The sequence below is a fragment of the Notamacropus eugenii genome, chromosome 2, assembly GCF_028372415.1.
Source record: "Notamacropus eugenii isolate mMacEug1 chromosome 2, mMacEug1.pri_v2, whole genome shotgun sequence".
Classification (NCBI taxonomy): Eukaryota; Metazoa; Chordata; class Mammalia; order Diprotodontia; family Macropodidae; genus Notamacropus; species Notamacropus eugenii.
In genome coordinates, this window is record NC_092873.1 from 408,870,321 (window position 1) to 408,886,533 (window position 16,213).

The following is a 16,213-nucleotide window of genomic DNA, read 5'->3' on the forward strand; positions in this document are numbered from 1 at the left end:
TTATTCTTATTTTTCTTGGATTGTTTCTTTTTTAATTTTTCTTCAGTCTCTTTGATTTGATTTTTAAAGTTCTACAAATTTTTTGGGGGGCAGGTGACCATCTTACTTTACTCTTAGGGTAGGAGAGCCTTTTTTCACTTCAGTATCCTCCTCTGAAGACAAACCCCAGTCTTGTCTATTCTCATAGTAACTTTCTCCTGTTGAATTTTTTCTCTTTGGCTCATTTTTAAAAATTTATTTTTATTTTTGTAATCCTCTTATTTTTGAAACCTCTAGTCCTAGGGTGTGGAGGATGGTGCCTCTGGCCTTACATCCCCCTTCAGTTCTCCGCTCTTTCTCAGACATGAAGCAAAGAACTCCATACTCTTTTGAGTGCCCACAGCCATCAGTGTCCCTGCCTTACTGTTTCTGCACTTGCTGGATATGTGCTGCTTCCTTCTCACCCAGGGCCACATCTCTGAAGCATAGCTGGGTCTGGCAGTCCTTAGCAGAGGTTCCTTCAACCTTCCCCAGGCTCAGCAGACTCCAGAGGGGAATTCAAAGTTCCTGTGGTTCAGGCTAAGGCCACATCCCTACCCAACTAACCCCTAGGCTTGCTAGCCTAGGGAACTAGCCTGGAGGTATTTACACTTCACAGGGACCAAAACTTCTTCCTAGAATTTTTCTTCCCAATTGTCTCAGGAGGACCTTGGTTCTGCTTAACTCTTGTTTGTTTTTATCTCTCTCTGTTCTCCCCGTGGCACTATTTTGTCTTATTTGTGGGGGAAATCTAGAGAGCTTGCAGTTTTCTGATCTATGCTACCATCTTCCCAGAATCCTCTCTCAATTTCTTTTTCTATAGGTTTATTTATATATTCTTTTTCCTCTTCTCTTAATGTAGGCAGAATATATTTTTGTGAATAGTCTTCCATTTCACTTAAGTTATTGAATTTATTAGCATGTAATTGGGAAAAATAACTCCGTATAATTGCTTTGATTTCTTCTTCATTAGCAGCATTTCATTTTTAATACTAGTGATTTGGTTTTCTTTTCTCTTTCTTTCAATCATATTAACCAGTGTTTTATATTAATTCCAGTGTTTTATTACATTCAGTTTTATTAATCTCACCTTTAATTTTTAAGATTTTCAATTTAGTGTTTAATGAGGGATTTTTAATTATCTTTTTCCTACTTTTCATCTGTTTTTTTCTACTTTTTAAAATTACATGCCCAGTTCATTTTGTTAATATAGGCAATTAAAGATATGTTTTCCTCTGATTACTGCTTTTGTTGTATGCCATAGGTTTTGATATGTTTTCTCATTATTGTCAGTCTCTTTAATGAAATTATTGATGATTTCTAGGATTTGTTCCTGAACTTATTCATTCTTCAAGGTTAGGTTATGTAGTCTTCAATTAGTTTTTAGTTTGTGCTTTCATGGTCCCTTGCTGAATATAATTTTTATTGCATTGTGCTCTGAAAAGGATGCATTTAATTTTTCTGCTTTTCTGCATTTAACTATAAAATTTTTATCTCTTAATATATGGTCATTTTTTGTAAAGTACCATGTACCACTAAGAAAAAGATGTATTCCTTTCTATTCTCATTATGTTCTCTCTAGATATCTATCATATCTTGCTTACCTAAGATTCTAGTCACCTCCTTAACTTCTTTCTTATTTTTTGGTTAGATTTATCTACTTCTGAGAGAGGAAAGTTAAAGTCCTCACTATTGTAGTCTATTTCCACCTGTATTTCACTTAACTTTTCCTTTAAAAATTGAGGTGCTATAGCATTTGGTGCATCCTGGTTTAGGGTTGCTATGACTTCATTTTCTATAGTACCTTTTATTATGACATGATTTCCCTGTTTATCTCTTTTAATTAAATCTATTTTAGCTTTAATTTTGAGATCATGACTGCAATCCTTGCTTTTTTTCTCAGCTGAAGTATAATATTATTCCAGACCTTTATTTTAACTCTGTTTATATCTCTCATTTTAAAAGGTGCTTCTTGTGAAAAAAAAAATTTCAGAGTCTGATTTTTAAACCATTCTCCCATTCATTTTCATTTTGTGGGTGAAGTTCATCCTAATCACATTCAAAATTATGATGACTAGATTTATATATCCCTCCATCCTATTTTTCCTCTCACCCTTTTGTCATTCTTACCCTCCTCATAATCTGATTTACTCCTAGCCTCTACCTCCCTAATTCTCACCCTTTTTAAGAATCGCAGGATAGGATTCTGAGATGATAGAGTAGGTCAGAAAATTCCAACCTGTCCACACTTCCCTCACAAACACAACAAAATAGTGTCTCAGGGTGGATGTAGAACTGTAAAAATTAATGAGAGTTGGGGCCAAACAGTGGTCCTCCTGGAAAAACCAGAGAAGATAGGAAGAAAAATGCAAGGAAAATCCAAGGGCCTAGTTTAATTAGGTCCCTGTGAAGGATAAACACCTTCAGGCTAGTTCCACTGAAACAGCAAGGTCCAGAGGTTACCTTTGCCCCACCTGAAGGAATTTTCATCTCCCAGAGAGTGTAGAGAGTCAAGTGTTTGAGCTGGGGAAGATTGAGGTATATTTCCCTGCTGATAGGGGATGTTAGGCCCAACTGTGCTGCCAAGAAGTGGCTCTAGGTGAGAAGGAACCAGCACATGCTCAGCCATTGCAGAAGGAAGTTGGGTGGGGGGAGTAGGAGAAGCTGCTGGCTGTGGGTACTTAGAGGAGTCTAGAGTTCTTGGTTTCAATTCCAGGCCAGAGGGGAGATCTGACTCCAGAGGAGCCATCCTCCATATCCCAGGTCTAGAGGTAATTACAAAAAATAAGCTACTATAAACTTTTTTAAAATGAGCAGGCTAAGGAGAAAGAATCCAACCACAGAAAGTTACTGTGGGCATAGAGACTGAAAGACCACAGGTCTTGGAACACTATATAATGAAAATCAAAAGAAGTTTGGGCCAAAAATACCAAACCCAGCAATGTTAAGCATAATCCTGAATGAAAACAAAAAAGGACATTGAATAAATTGCCAGACTTTTTCAGGATTTTGTTGCAGAAATCCTGAACTTAATAGAAAATTTGACATACAAGATCCATCAGATATGTAAGGTGCACATCAAAGACTAATTACAAGGGACTGAGTAAGGACAGATTGTTTACTTGTCATATGAGGAAATGTAAATTGTATGTCTAGTATTGTTATTAGTAATTGAGTAGTTCAAAAGAAAGATTGGGGTAGACCTGAGTGTGTTATAATACTAAAAAAATAAAACCAATTAGAAAAAGGTAAAAATATGATAGAAATGAGGCATGAGAGGAAGAAATGACACAGAGGAATTAAATGAGGAAGGAGAGTTGTTAGTTCTGGAAACCTACTCTCATTGGGATTGAGTTAAAGAGGGAACAATACATATATATTTAGAAGGGTATAAAAGTCTCCTAAATTCAGAAAGAAATAAAATGATAAGGGGATAGGGAGATGATGAGAGATTTTTAGAAGGAACTTTACTCATATCAGGTCTGGGTTAAAGAGAGAACAATATATACTTTTACAAGGGAATAAAAGAGTCTTCCAGATTTATAAAGAAATAAGAGGGTGAGGGAATAGGATCAAGGAGGAGCATAGAAGTGTGTTTAGACTAATGGGAATGGGGTAAAGAGGGAATAACATATATTTGGAAAGCTGTAAAAGTCTTCTAAATCCAGATAGAAGCAAGAGGGTAAGAGGAAAGAAAGTATAGAGGGAGAGGATAAGAGAGGCATCTTTGTTGGGGGGAAGTGGGGTAGGTTACATAATAGTAGAGCAAGCTTGCAGGTAGAAGTAAAGTTGAGGAGTCAGAAGGGATAGAAAAGTAAAGTAGAGGAGTCAGGAGGGATAGGAAATAAGAGTTACACACAAACATGAAATAAAGATCAGGAATAGAATTTATTAGAATAAAAGGAAAGGACAATAAGCATGATCTAAGACAAAGTTAAAGCTAAAATCAATTTACTCAAGAGAAAAATAGGGCAGCTATTTGTAAACTTTATCAATCAATATTGTTTTAGATTATTTAAAATAACTAAACAGTATAAAGTTGGAATATTGCTGTGGTGTAGGAAATGATGAGTTGATGGGCTTAGAAAAATTTGGAAAGACTTGGACTTAACAAAAGAAAGTGTTATCCACACTCAGAGAAGCAGAAGGCAAACAAGTATATTATGGTGTTACATAGATGCATAGGAGTGTATATGTCTATATATGAGTATGATTATAGATATCTAATCATATGTGTGTGTATTTGTGCTTAATTGTAGCCTTCTTGGGATGGGGGAAAGGAATGGAAAAGAACATAGTAAAAAGTGCACAGCAGAGAACAAAAGAAAACTTACAAGACTGGTCTGAACACAGTGTGTCATATTTTTTATTTAGGCTTTCTTGAAATGGAAATTTATTGCTGTATAGTTTGAATCCTCTCTTATGTTCTGCTGTGCATGTGGCAATTTTTCCCCCTTTTCTTATTTCCTATTTATGTTTATTCAAGGCTATATATTTCTTTCCTTATTGTGTATTTAAGTTTAAGATAGATTAACTTTTTAAAAAAAATAATCCCTCCCTTCTCCTATTCATCCACCTTCCTACTTATTGATCTACACCCCCTTTTAAAAGTCTCTCCCTTATTCTGCCACTTGCCCTCCTGTTTCTTTATAAATTTATAAAAATTTTGTACCCTTTAGATGTATATGTTATTCCTTTTCACCAATTCCAATGAGAATAAGGTCCCAGCACTACCAAGTCTCTACCCCCATCTACTTTCACTATAACAGTTCTTCCATTCACACTTCTTTTGTATGAGATAATTGCTTCATTTTACCTCCCCTACCCAATTTCATTTTTTAAAATCATCCCATCCTATTCAGCTCAACCTCAAACTTTCCATCTATATATGCTCTTTCAAACTACCCAAGTAACATGACATTTTCTCATATACATATGAAGTAAACAATTTGACTCTTTTGAGTCCCTCATAATTAGTCTTTATTGTTTACATTATGCTTCTCCTATATCTTATATGTCCAACTTTCCATTGAGTTCTGCTCTTCTTTGTCAAAAATACCTGAAAGTCTTTTACTTCATTAAATGACCTTTTTTTCCCCTATTCAGGATTATACTATTCTGCTTTGTTGGTAAGTTATTAGATGTAAAACCTGCTCCTTTGCTCTTCATAATATAATGTTCCAAGCCCTTCAGTCTTTTAATATAGAAGCTGCTAGATCTTGTGTTATCCTGACCATAGCTCCACAGTATTTAATTTTTTTTCTTGTTGCTTATAGTATTTTCTCTTTAACCTGGGAGATTTGAAACTTGACTATGATGTTCCTGTAAATTTTCATCTTGGAATCTTTCAGGTGGTAATAGATGGATATTTCCTATTTCTATTTTACCATCTTGTTCTAGAACTTCAGGGCAATTCTTCTTAATGATTTCTTGCAATATCATATCTAGACCCCATCTTTTTTTTTATCATAACTTTCATGTAGTCCTGATGTCTCTCAGGAGATGTCTCTCCCTGATCTGGTCTCTAGATCAGTTGTTTTTCTAATGAGATATTTCAAGATCTCTTCTATTTTTTTCATTCTTTTGATTGTGTTTTATTATTTCTTGGTATCTTACAACATCATTAGCTTCTTGTTAAATTCTAGTTTAGGAGCTATTTTCTTCCTTCAGTTTTTAGATCTCTTTTGCCATTAGTTAACAGTCTTTTCATAGTGTTCTTGATTTTCTTAGATTGTTCCTTTTTTTTTTTTTTTGCCTAGTTTTTCCTTATTCTCTCATTTGATTTTTAAAGTCATTTTTAAGATCTTCCAAGAACTCTTTTTGGGCATGTAACAAATTAATATTTTTTCTTTGAAGTAGGAGTGACTTTTTAAACTTCACTATCTTCTTCTGAGTATAAACTCAGATCTCCTCTATCCCCATAACAACAATCTTTACTTGGGTTCTTTCTCCTGTGCTTGCTATTTGTGTGTGTGTGGCTTATTATTATGGTCAATTCTAATCCCAAGGTGTGGGGGATGATGCCTCAGCCTTCAGGTTTGTCATTCTCTTGTTTTCTAAGCTCTGCCAAGGATCATACCTTAACCACTCTTCTCTGCCCCTGAGCCAAGGCTAGGGTCCCCAGCCACACTGTCACTGCAGATATTCTTGTTCTTGGCAGTCCCTTTCTGGGCTGCATGCTTCTGTTCACCCTCCTGTCCTGGAACCAAAACCAGGGACTGTACTCTCTTGCTAATGCCAACAGCCAGCAGGGTCCCTGCTCTTCTGCTACCCCACTCAACGGGCATGTGCTCCCTAATTTTCCCCTAGAGCTGTAACTTAGTTGTCCCATCACCACATTGTCTGTAAGGTGAAATTTCATGAATCCTACAACAAGTCTCCAGGGCTTGTTGTTTGTTAATTTAGGGAAGTCTACCTGGAGGTGTTTGCACTTCAGTGGGTCAAACTTAGACCCTCTGGAGGTCAGATCTTTCCTGAGGTTTTCTCTAGTTGTCTTAGATTATTTCTGCTGCTTAAAGTTCATTTTGAGGTGATATTTTATTTTGTTTGAGTGAGAATTTTGGAGAGCTCAGTATTTCCTGTCTTACTCCACCATCTTTTCTAGTCTAGATTTCTTGAAAAATGCAAGAGATAGCATTGCCAATTATATTTAGCTCTAGAACATAACCCCTCAACAGTTTGGCATAAGCATCTTCACCAGAAAAAGAAGGTACATGGGTTGCTCAGGTATGGCTAGCTGTTAAGGAACCTTCTGAGAGATAGGATCACAGATCCATTTGCATATTTGTAGTTAAGGAGCATGCATTTGAATATCATTCTAATCAATAGAATTATGTAACAAAACATTGATAAAGTGCTTCAAGTCAACTGAAATGCTTTTAAGAAACTATGTTGATGGAAATTCTTGTTATTCTTTAAAGAGCCTGGGTCATTTTTTAAAAAATAATTTAATATGTCCTTTTAAAAAATCAATTTAAGGAAATAACAAGTTTTGATATTTTCATTAAAATGTTTCTACTAATTAAATGAGGTTACTTTTTTTTAGTTTAAAATTTCCTGATTAATCTAGAATATTAAATAGTAAAATTCTTTTATGAATAATGAGTAACCTTGTTTTCAATCTTTAGGATTTTCATCTCAAAATGATGCCAAGGTATTTGCTCTTTTCTTCAGTGTTCTTTCAGATCGAAGTTGTTTAAGAGTTACAGCTGGACCTCCATCAATGGATGTTGATGTTAATATTCAGCGCACTTTGGAGGACAGTTTAGCAACTGAAGCTTATGAACGGAGAATAAGACGTCTTGAACAGGAAAAACTTGAACTTAGTAGAAAGCTTCAAGGTAAAAAAATTTTTAAGGTAGTGCTGTCTCTTTTTTTGCACTTTTATGTGATATGCAGTGCTAGGCACTAGAGGTACCAAAGCAAAAATGAAATAGTCACTATTCTCAAGGAGCTTATATTCTGAAGAGGGAGAAAATAGGGATATATGAATATATACCAAACATTTTCAAAAATAAACAGAAAGAAATAGGAAAGGATAGAGGAAAGTATTAACAGTTAGAGGTATCCAGAAGGAAGTAGATTAGAGCTGAACTTTGAATGAAACAAGTTCTATTCTGAGATGGGAGCTGTATTGCTAATATAGTATAGTGATGGAGGATAGCCTGTGCAAAGGTTAGTCCATGAGGTACAAAAAAATGGGAATATCTATCTGATATTCTGTTTTTCTTACCTATTCAGAAAAAATGCAAAAAGGTAATCAAGGGAGATATGTACTGGTCCTTGTTTGAAGAGAGCATGACTGATGTGAGTGCTTTCTCAAATGGAGTTTTGAGGAGGAACTCAGGAATTTGAGAAAGAGACCATAGGTGTGAGGAAGCTGCCAATGTGAGAAGGCCACTGTAGAGAGATGGTCCTATGAGTTGTGGATTGAGTCAAGTTATGGATAGGCTACCTTCCCAATTCCCAATTCCTTAGGTATATGTTCTTAAGATGGCAAGAATGAAAACATTTGTGAATATTGTCATAATACTTTTGTGTCTGGAATTTGACATTGATTCTGCAAGGATTTTTTCACATATCTGTTACTGTAACATAAACATACATGAACATACATGAACATAAAATGCATGTGAGTCACTGTTACCTTATTTTTCCTTCTTTTTAAAGAATCAACACAGACAGTCCAGGCTCTGCAGTATTCAACTGTAGATGGCCCATTAAGTGCAAACAAAGATTTAGAAATAAAAAGCTTAAAAGAAGAAATTGAGAAGCTAAGGAAGAAAATAACAGGTAAGTTTCCATAGTTCATTATTAATATTTTTTGTATACAGAAATAGTTCTTCAGAGTGCTAATAAATTAAGAAAAAGTTTTTTCTCTGTTAGCAAATACCATTCTTTCACTGTTGTGCTAACATCATTGTGAAATTATGGATGACACAATATTTATAGCACTGTCTCCTATAACCCTTTCATATTTTCAAGAAATATTAATTTTTTTACATAAGATATTTGTAATTTTTATGATAATTTTTCTTCTAATTTAGATCATGTTTTCTAAAACTCTGTGTAGTTATTTGTTGATCATCTAGTCTAGCTTCATTTTACACACACAAATTAAGACCCAAACAAATGAACTTACTTAAATAAGATCTCACACGCGTTGGAGTTATAAATAAGAACTCAAGTATCTCAGCTACTGTTGGAGTTTGCTTTTTACAATACTACAATTTGCCTTTTCATTAACAGGTCTTTTAGGCATATAGATAAATTATCATTTTGTAGCAATGTTGAAAGAAAAATATCCATAATTACATAACCATTTTATAGATTTCTTTCATATAATCTTTTTTCTACTAATCAATATGTGTGTGTGTATACACATATTTCTTAATATTGTCTCTGGGATCCCATCAAAAATTACGATCATCTGGCAAGTGAGTCCCAATCATCAACTTTCTATTCCTCTCTGGCATAACCCAGGCTTTTTATCTAGGAGTATGTGTTAATCATGATATGTCACTCATATTGCTTTGCCCCTATCAGTCACACTTCTTCCTTTCTGAACCAGTTTGTTGTTTCAGGTGGTTAATAAGTACTTATTAATACTTGTTAACACATAATACTACTGTGTGTTAGTTATTACGTTGGAAACAAAGATTCAAAGATAAATAAAATAATCTGCCTCCAAGGAGCTTATGCTGTACAAGGGAAAGAACTTTACATCTTCTGCGTATAGACAGAATAAATACTGTGGTGAGAGACATACCTTCTTTCTTCCCTCTGACTGTCATATAAGTTAGGCTAGTTTTTCTTCAGAGGGTATTTCTACCATCCTTAAGACTTACCTGACTTAGGTGAATAAAGGCTCAGACTGTTGACATCACTTACTGGTACCCTGAGTATTCAGTCAGTAAGCATTAAGTGCCTAATATGTGCCCAAAAAGTGTAATAAGTACTGGAGACACAAAGAAAAGCAAAAGACAAATCCTGCCTACAAGAAGCTCACAGTCTAATGTGGGGAGAGAACATGTAAATGACTATATATAAACAAGATATGAACAAAATAAATTGGGCATGTTTTCAGAAGAAAAATAGTAAGATTAAGGAGGGCCAGGAAAGATATCTTGAGAAAGTGGGACTTTGGCTGAGATTTAAGGGGGCACATATAAGATATAAAGATGGAATTGATAGGACTTGGCAACCATTTGGATGTGGGGAAGGGAATGAGCAGGAAAATTTGAAGATGATGCCTAAGTTGCAAGCTCAAGTTACTGGAAATATGATGGTATCCTTGACAGTAAATGCAAAATTAGGGAAAAGGGGAGAACTTGGGGGGAAGGTTGATAAAGGGAAGATAATAAGTTTAATTTTGTACATGTTGAGTTTTAAATTGTCTATGAGACATCCAATTTGAGATGTTCTAAAGAGAGTTGTATATTCAAGATTGAAAGGTACAAAAGTTGGGGCTGGATACATAGCTTTGAAATCATTGGCACAGTGATGATCTTTGAATCTATGGTAACTGATGAGCTCTCCAAATGAAATAATATAGAGGAAAAAGAAAAGAGAGTTCAGGACAGAGCCCTGGGGAAACACTGGTGGTTAGTGGACATTACCTGGAAGAAGAAGTAACTAGAAAGAAGAGGTGAGCCAGGATAGTACCATGAAAGCCTGGGGAGAAGAGAATATCCAGGAGAAGAGAGTAGTCTGAAGTGTCAAAAGCTGCAGAAAGATCCATAAAGATAAAGATTGAGGGAAAAACCATTAAATTTGGCCTTTAACAGAATGTTTTAAACTTAAGAGATAGCAATTTCTGTTGAATAATGAGATTGAAAGCCAGACTGCAGAGACTTAAGAAGAAAGTGAGAGGAAAGGAAGTGAAAGCATCTTTTGTAGATAGCCTTCTCAAAGTATTTATCCAGAATAGGGGGGAAAGATGTGGGATGATAGATAACTAGTAAAGATGGATGGATCATGTGAATGGGGGGAGCAAAGGGGGAATGGAGGACACATGATCCTGATTATAGGCAATAAGGAAGCAGCCAAGAGATAGAGAGAGATTAAAGATAACTGAGACACAGTCCCCTGCCTACCTTTTTCCAAACAACTTTCCAGTTTTCCCAGCAATTTTGAACTCAGATGGTGAGTTCTGACCCCAAAAGCTTGGATCTTTGGGTTTATCAAAGACTAGATTATTGTAGTCATTTACTTCTGTGTATTGTGTACCTAATCTATTTCACTGATCCACCACTGAATTTCTTAGCCTGTAGCAGATTGCTTTCATGATTACCACTTTATAATATAGTTTGATATCTGATAATGCTAGGCCTCATTCCTTTACATTTTTTTTCTCATTGATTTCCTTGATATTCTTGACTTTTTGTTCTTCCAGGTGAATTTTGTTATTATTTTTTCTGGCTGTATAAAATAATTCTTTAGTAATTTGATTGGTATGACATTGAATAAATCAATTAATTTAGGTAGAATTGTCATTTTTATTGTACTGGTTCAACCTACCCATGAATAATTATTATTTCTCCAGTTGTTCAGATCTATTTGTGTGAAGAGTGTCTTAGAATAGTGTCCGTTGTCTAAAGTTATTTAAATGGAATTTCTCTCTTCCTGATGGGTTTTGTTTGTACTATATGGAAATACTAATGATTTATGTGGGTTTATTTTCTATCCTGCAAGTTTGCTGAATCTAGAGTTCTCTAGGCATACCATCATCTCATCTGCCAAGGATGATAGTTTTGTTTCCTTGTTGCCTATTTTCATTAAACCCCCAGTTTCTTTTTCAAATCTTACTGTTATAGATAGCATTTCTAATACAATATTGAATAACAGTGCTGATAGTGGACATCTTTACTTCTTCCTTGATCTTAGTAGATATAATGTGTGCACTTTTTTAGATGGATATCACTCATCATTTTAAGCTTTCTAATGTTTTTGTTAGGAATAAGTGTTGTGATTGTAAAAAACCTTTTCTTCATCTATTGGAATAATTATGTGATATTTGTTGTCCACATGCTCTTTTGTTAATTTTAAAAGAACATAGTCAAACAGTTGGTAACTGAAGTTTGTCATTCAGGTTCAATACTATCTAGCATGTATGGTTCAGTAAAACTGTTTTATTAAGATTTTTTGTTGATTCCACAGTAATGAAAAGCACTATTGCATCTCTGCTAAAATTTAAAATGCTTTTATACTAAGCAACAAAGAACACCAATGTAACGTTTTGCTGCATCAAAAACAGAATAAAAATAAAACAACTCAAGTCAGCCTTTATCAGAAATAATAGAAAAAAACCCAGTTAACCTGGGAGAAACTTTCTTATATATCAATTCTCTTAAGACAAAAAAAAAAAGGAAGGAAAAGGTAATACACTAGACAGTATAACTTCTTTTCTCCTTTGTCACTGCCACCCCTTGGGGCAGGCCCTCCTTGCCTCACACCTGGATTATTGAACTACCCCTCAATATATTCTTCTGCCCAGTGACACTGGCCTCTTTGCTATTCCTTCCACAAGACACTCCCATATTCCTACTGGGCATGTTTTCACTGGCTAACCCCCAGTTCTGGAATGCTCTCTTTCCTCATTTCTGCCTCTAGGCTTCCTTCAAGTCCCAACCTGATACACAAAATCTTTCCTACTTCCACCTAACTTTAGAGTGTACTCCTTGGTGTTTGTCTCTAATTTATCCTGCATATAACTTTCTTGTGTATAGTTTCTTACATATTGAATATTTGGTGTGGCAATCTGTAATTGAAATGTCTTTCAGTCTTTCTGGATAAATGCTATGTTAGATAGGGCAGCAAGGTGGCACAGTGGATGGAGTACCAGGCCTGAAATCAAGAAGACTCATCTTCCTGAGTTCAAATCTAGTCTTGGACACTTACTAGCTGTATGACTCTGGGCAAGTCACTTAACCCTGTTTGCCTTAGTTTCCTTATCTTCAAAATGAACTGGAGAAAGAAATGACAAACCACTCCAGTATCTCTGCCAAAAACCAAAACCAAAAAAAAAACAAAACCGCAAATGAGGACACAGAGTCAGATGCAGCTGAGAACCAACTGAGAAAAAAAATTCTATGATTGTGGTTTACAGTTTTGTCTGTAATAATGTTAAATTCTTTTTAATTTTATTTATTGAATTTTCAAGGGGATTTGTATTTGTAGTATTAGAATTTCCCATCTCTTTGCAAATAAAGAATAAACAACTTCTTTTGAATAATTGGGGAGTGTTCAATTGTTGGAACATTTCTACCACTCTTTTCCAAAATATACATTGTGCTATAAATTTGACTCCTTAAGAATGGGCTTTCTTTTAATTTCTTTAGCAGTGGCCTAATGTATTATTTTCATGAATCTCTTAATTTCTGTGAATGTATCTGCATGATTTAGGTTTTTGTTTGATGTTCATATCTGTTCGATTTTGTGTGGATATTAACCCATGAAAATGAGATAATCATTAATGAGATCCATTAATAGCTTTATAAGCTTGATTTGGGTATGCAACAGGATCAGTTATATTTGATAAGTCCACTCAGTAGCATTTATTATTTTTCTGTGAAGTTGTGTTTGTCTGTTCAGGAAATAGTTCTGTAAATTTTAAATATGTTTATCATGCAGTATGAGAAAATCTATCATTCTTTCTTAACAGAGAATTATGATAACTGTGTTGGGGCTGGGACATGCTGTATTATGTAATACTGTATGAGTTTGTATTTGAATTCTTTTCAAATCCATTGTGATCTGTTTTTCTAGTCCATGATGTTTGTTAAAAAATATTTGTATTGTTGTTGTTTTAATCTAGTTTAGGGGAGATGAAATAAAAATGGTCCAGGAACAAGTCACTATCCTTTTATTTTAAAAAAATTCATTTACAGAGGGGAGGAGTCAAGATGGCAACATAGAAGCATGGAACTACTAGAGCTCTACCCCCAACCGCTCAAAAAAACCTGTAAAAAAATGACTCTAAAAAAATTCTAGAGCATCAGAAGCCACAAAAGGACAGATAGAAGCAAATTTCCAGCTCAAGACAATCTGAAAAATTGACAGCAAGGGTCTATCCCACCAGGCTGGGAGTGAAGTAGGTGCACCACTATGGACAGAACTGGTGCAGGCCTTAAGGGGCTGAATCACTGGTGACTGCTGTGGTTTACAGACTTTGCAACCCACAAATGCCAATGACAGCTTTGAAGGTCAGTGGGAAGGGTCTCTCACGTGACTGAGTGGTCTGGCCCCAGCCCTGGCTCTGGCCTCAGCTGCAGAGCGGTGGCAGCCACTGCTGAATCAAAGGCTGCTTCTGAAGCTCTATACTTATCAAAGAGTGCAAAAGTCAAGTCGTTAGCTGGGAAAATGAGCAAACAGAGGAAAAGAAATAGACTATAAATTCTTATTTTCTTAGTGAAAAGATATTTTCTTACATCATTGATAATGAGGAAGATCAAAACATACAAGAAGAAGAAGACAACAAAGCCAAAGCTCCTGCATCTAAGAAAAATGTGAATTGGTCTCAGGCCATGGAAGAGCTCAAAAAGGATTTTGAAAATGATATCAAAGAAGTAGAGGAAAAAATAGGAAGAGAAATGAGACTGATGCAAGAAAAATCATGAAAAACAAGTCAACCGCTTGCTAAAGGAATTCTCAAAAATGCTGAGAAAACTAACAGCTTAGACTAACCCAAATGGCAAAAGAATTCCAAAAAACTAATGAGGAGAATGCCCAAAAAGCATAATGGGCCAGATAGAAAAAGATGTCCAAAAGCTCACTCGAGAAAATAATTCCTTCAAAATTAGAATGGAACAAATGGAAGCTAATGACTTTATGAGAAATCAAGAAATTATAAAACAAAACCAAAAGAATGAAAAAATAGAAGACAATGTGAAATATCTCACTGCAGAAACAACTGACCTGGAAAATAGATCCAGGTGAGACAGTTTAAAAATTATTAGACTACCTGAAAGCAATAATAAAAAAAACAAACCCTAGACATCATCTTTCAAGAAATTATGAAGGAAAACTTCCCGGATATTGTAGATCCAGAGGGTAAAATAGAAATGGAAAGACTCCACCAATCACTTCCTGAAATAGATCCCAAAAGGAAGACTCCTAGGAATAATGTAGACAAATTCCAGAGTTCCCAAGTCAAGGAGAAAATATTACAAGCAGCCAGAACGAAACAATTCAAGTTTTATGGAAATATGATCAGGATAACACAAGATTTAGCTGCTTCTACACTAAGGAATCTGAGGGCTTGAAATATGATATTCCAGAGGTTAAAGGAGGCAGGATTAAAACGAATAATCACCTACCCAGCAACACTTGGTATAATACTTCAGGGGAAAAAAATGGAACTTCAATGAAATAGAGGCCTTCCAAGCATTCTTGTTGAAAAGACCAGAGCTGAATAGACAATTTGACTTTCAAATATAAGAATCAAGAGGAACGTGAAAAGGTAAACAGGAGAGAGAAACCATAAGGGACTTATTAAAGTTGAACTGTTTACATTCCTACATGGAAAGATGATCATTGTAACTCATGAGACCTTTCTCAGGATAGTTGGAGGGAATATGTGTGTGTGTGTGTGTGTGTGTGTGTGTGTGTGTGTGTGTGTGTGTGTGTGTGTGTGTAGGAGCAGCTAGGTGGTGCAGTGGATAGAACATCAATGCAGGAGTTAGGAGGACCTGAGTTCAAATCTCACCTCAGACACTTGACACTTACCAACTGTGTGACCTTGGACAAGTCACTTAACCCCAGTTGCCTCATCCTGGATCATCTCCAGTCATCCTGATGAATATCTGGTCACTGGATTCAGATGGCTCTGGAGGAGAAGTGCGGCTGGTGATGCTCACTCAAAACAAAGTCAAGTGCAAATCATGTCATTATTTCCCTGATGGCATGGTCTTCTTCAGCAACAAAGGACAAACACATACAATGTATGTATAGAGAGAGAGAAAGAGAGAGAGAGAGAGAGAGAGACAGGGAACAACATAAGTTGAATATGAAGGGATTATATCTAAAAAAGAAAATTAAGTGTTGAGAGGCATATACTAGGAGAAAGAGAAAGGGAGAAGTAGAATGTAGTTAATCATCTCACATAAAAGAGGAAAGAAAGAGCTTTTACACTGGAAGGGGGAAGAAGAGGAAGATGAAAGGGAATAAGTGAGCCTTCATTTCACTGGATTTGTCTTCAGGAAGGAAAAAAATACAGACTCAATTGGGTATGGAAGTTTATCTTACCCTCCAGAAAATCAGGAGGGAAGGGGATAAAGGTGGTGGGGATGGCGGGGGGATTTTAGAAGGGATGGCAGATTGGGGGAAGGGGGAATTAGAAGCAAATACTTTGATACAGGGACAGGTCAAAGGAGAGAATAGAATAAATGGAGGATGGGACAGGATAGAGGAAAATATAGTTAGTCTTTCACAACATGATTGTTGTGGAAGTATTTAGCACACCTACACATTTATAACCTGTATCCAATTTCTTCTCCTCTCTATGAGCATGGATGGAGACAGGGAAAGGGAGAGAATGTGGAGCTCAAAGCTTTAAAAATGAATGTTAAAATTGTTTTTACATACAACTAGGCAATGGGTTATAGAAATCTGTCTTGCCCTGCAGGAAAATAGAAGGGAAGGTGTGTGTGTGGGGGCAGGTGATAGAAGGGAGCAGAGATTGGAGGGAAGTGTAATC

General features: G+C 35.7%; 1 protein-coding gene across 11 annotated transcripts in view; it reads left to right on the plus strand.

The window, feature by feature from the left end:
• Positions 1-16,213, plus strand: part of CDC42BPA (CDC42 binding protein kinase alpha) — a 372,601-nt gene that overhangs the window by 230,876 nt on the left and 125,512 nt on the right. For all 11 annotated transcript variants that reach the window (XM_072647658.1, XM_072647660.1, XM_072647659.1 and 8 more), the window contains 2 exons: positions 7,192-7,358; positions 8,188-8,310. In XM_072647658.1, the coding sequence (XP_072503759.1) occupies positions 7,192-7,358; positions 8,188-8,310 (290 nt within the window). The remainder of the gene's footprint in view (positions 1-7,191; positions 7,359-8,187; positions 8,311-16,213) is intronic.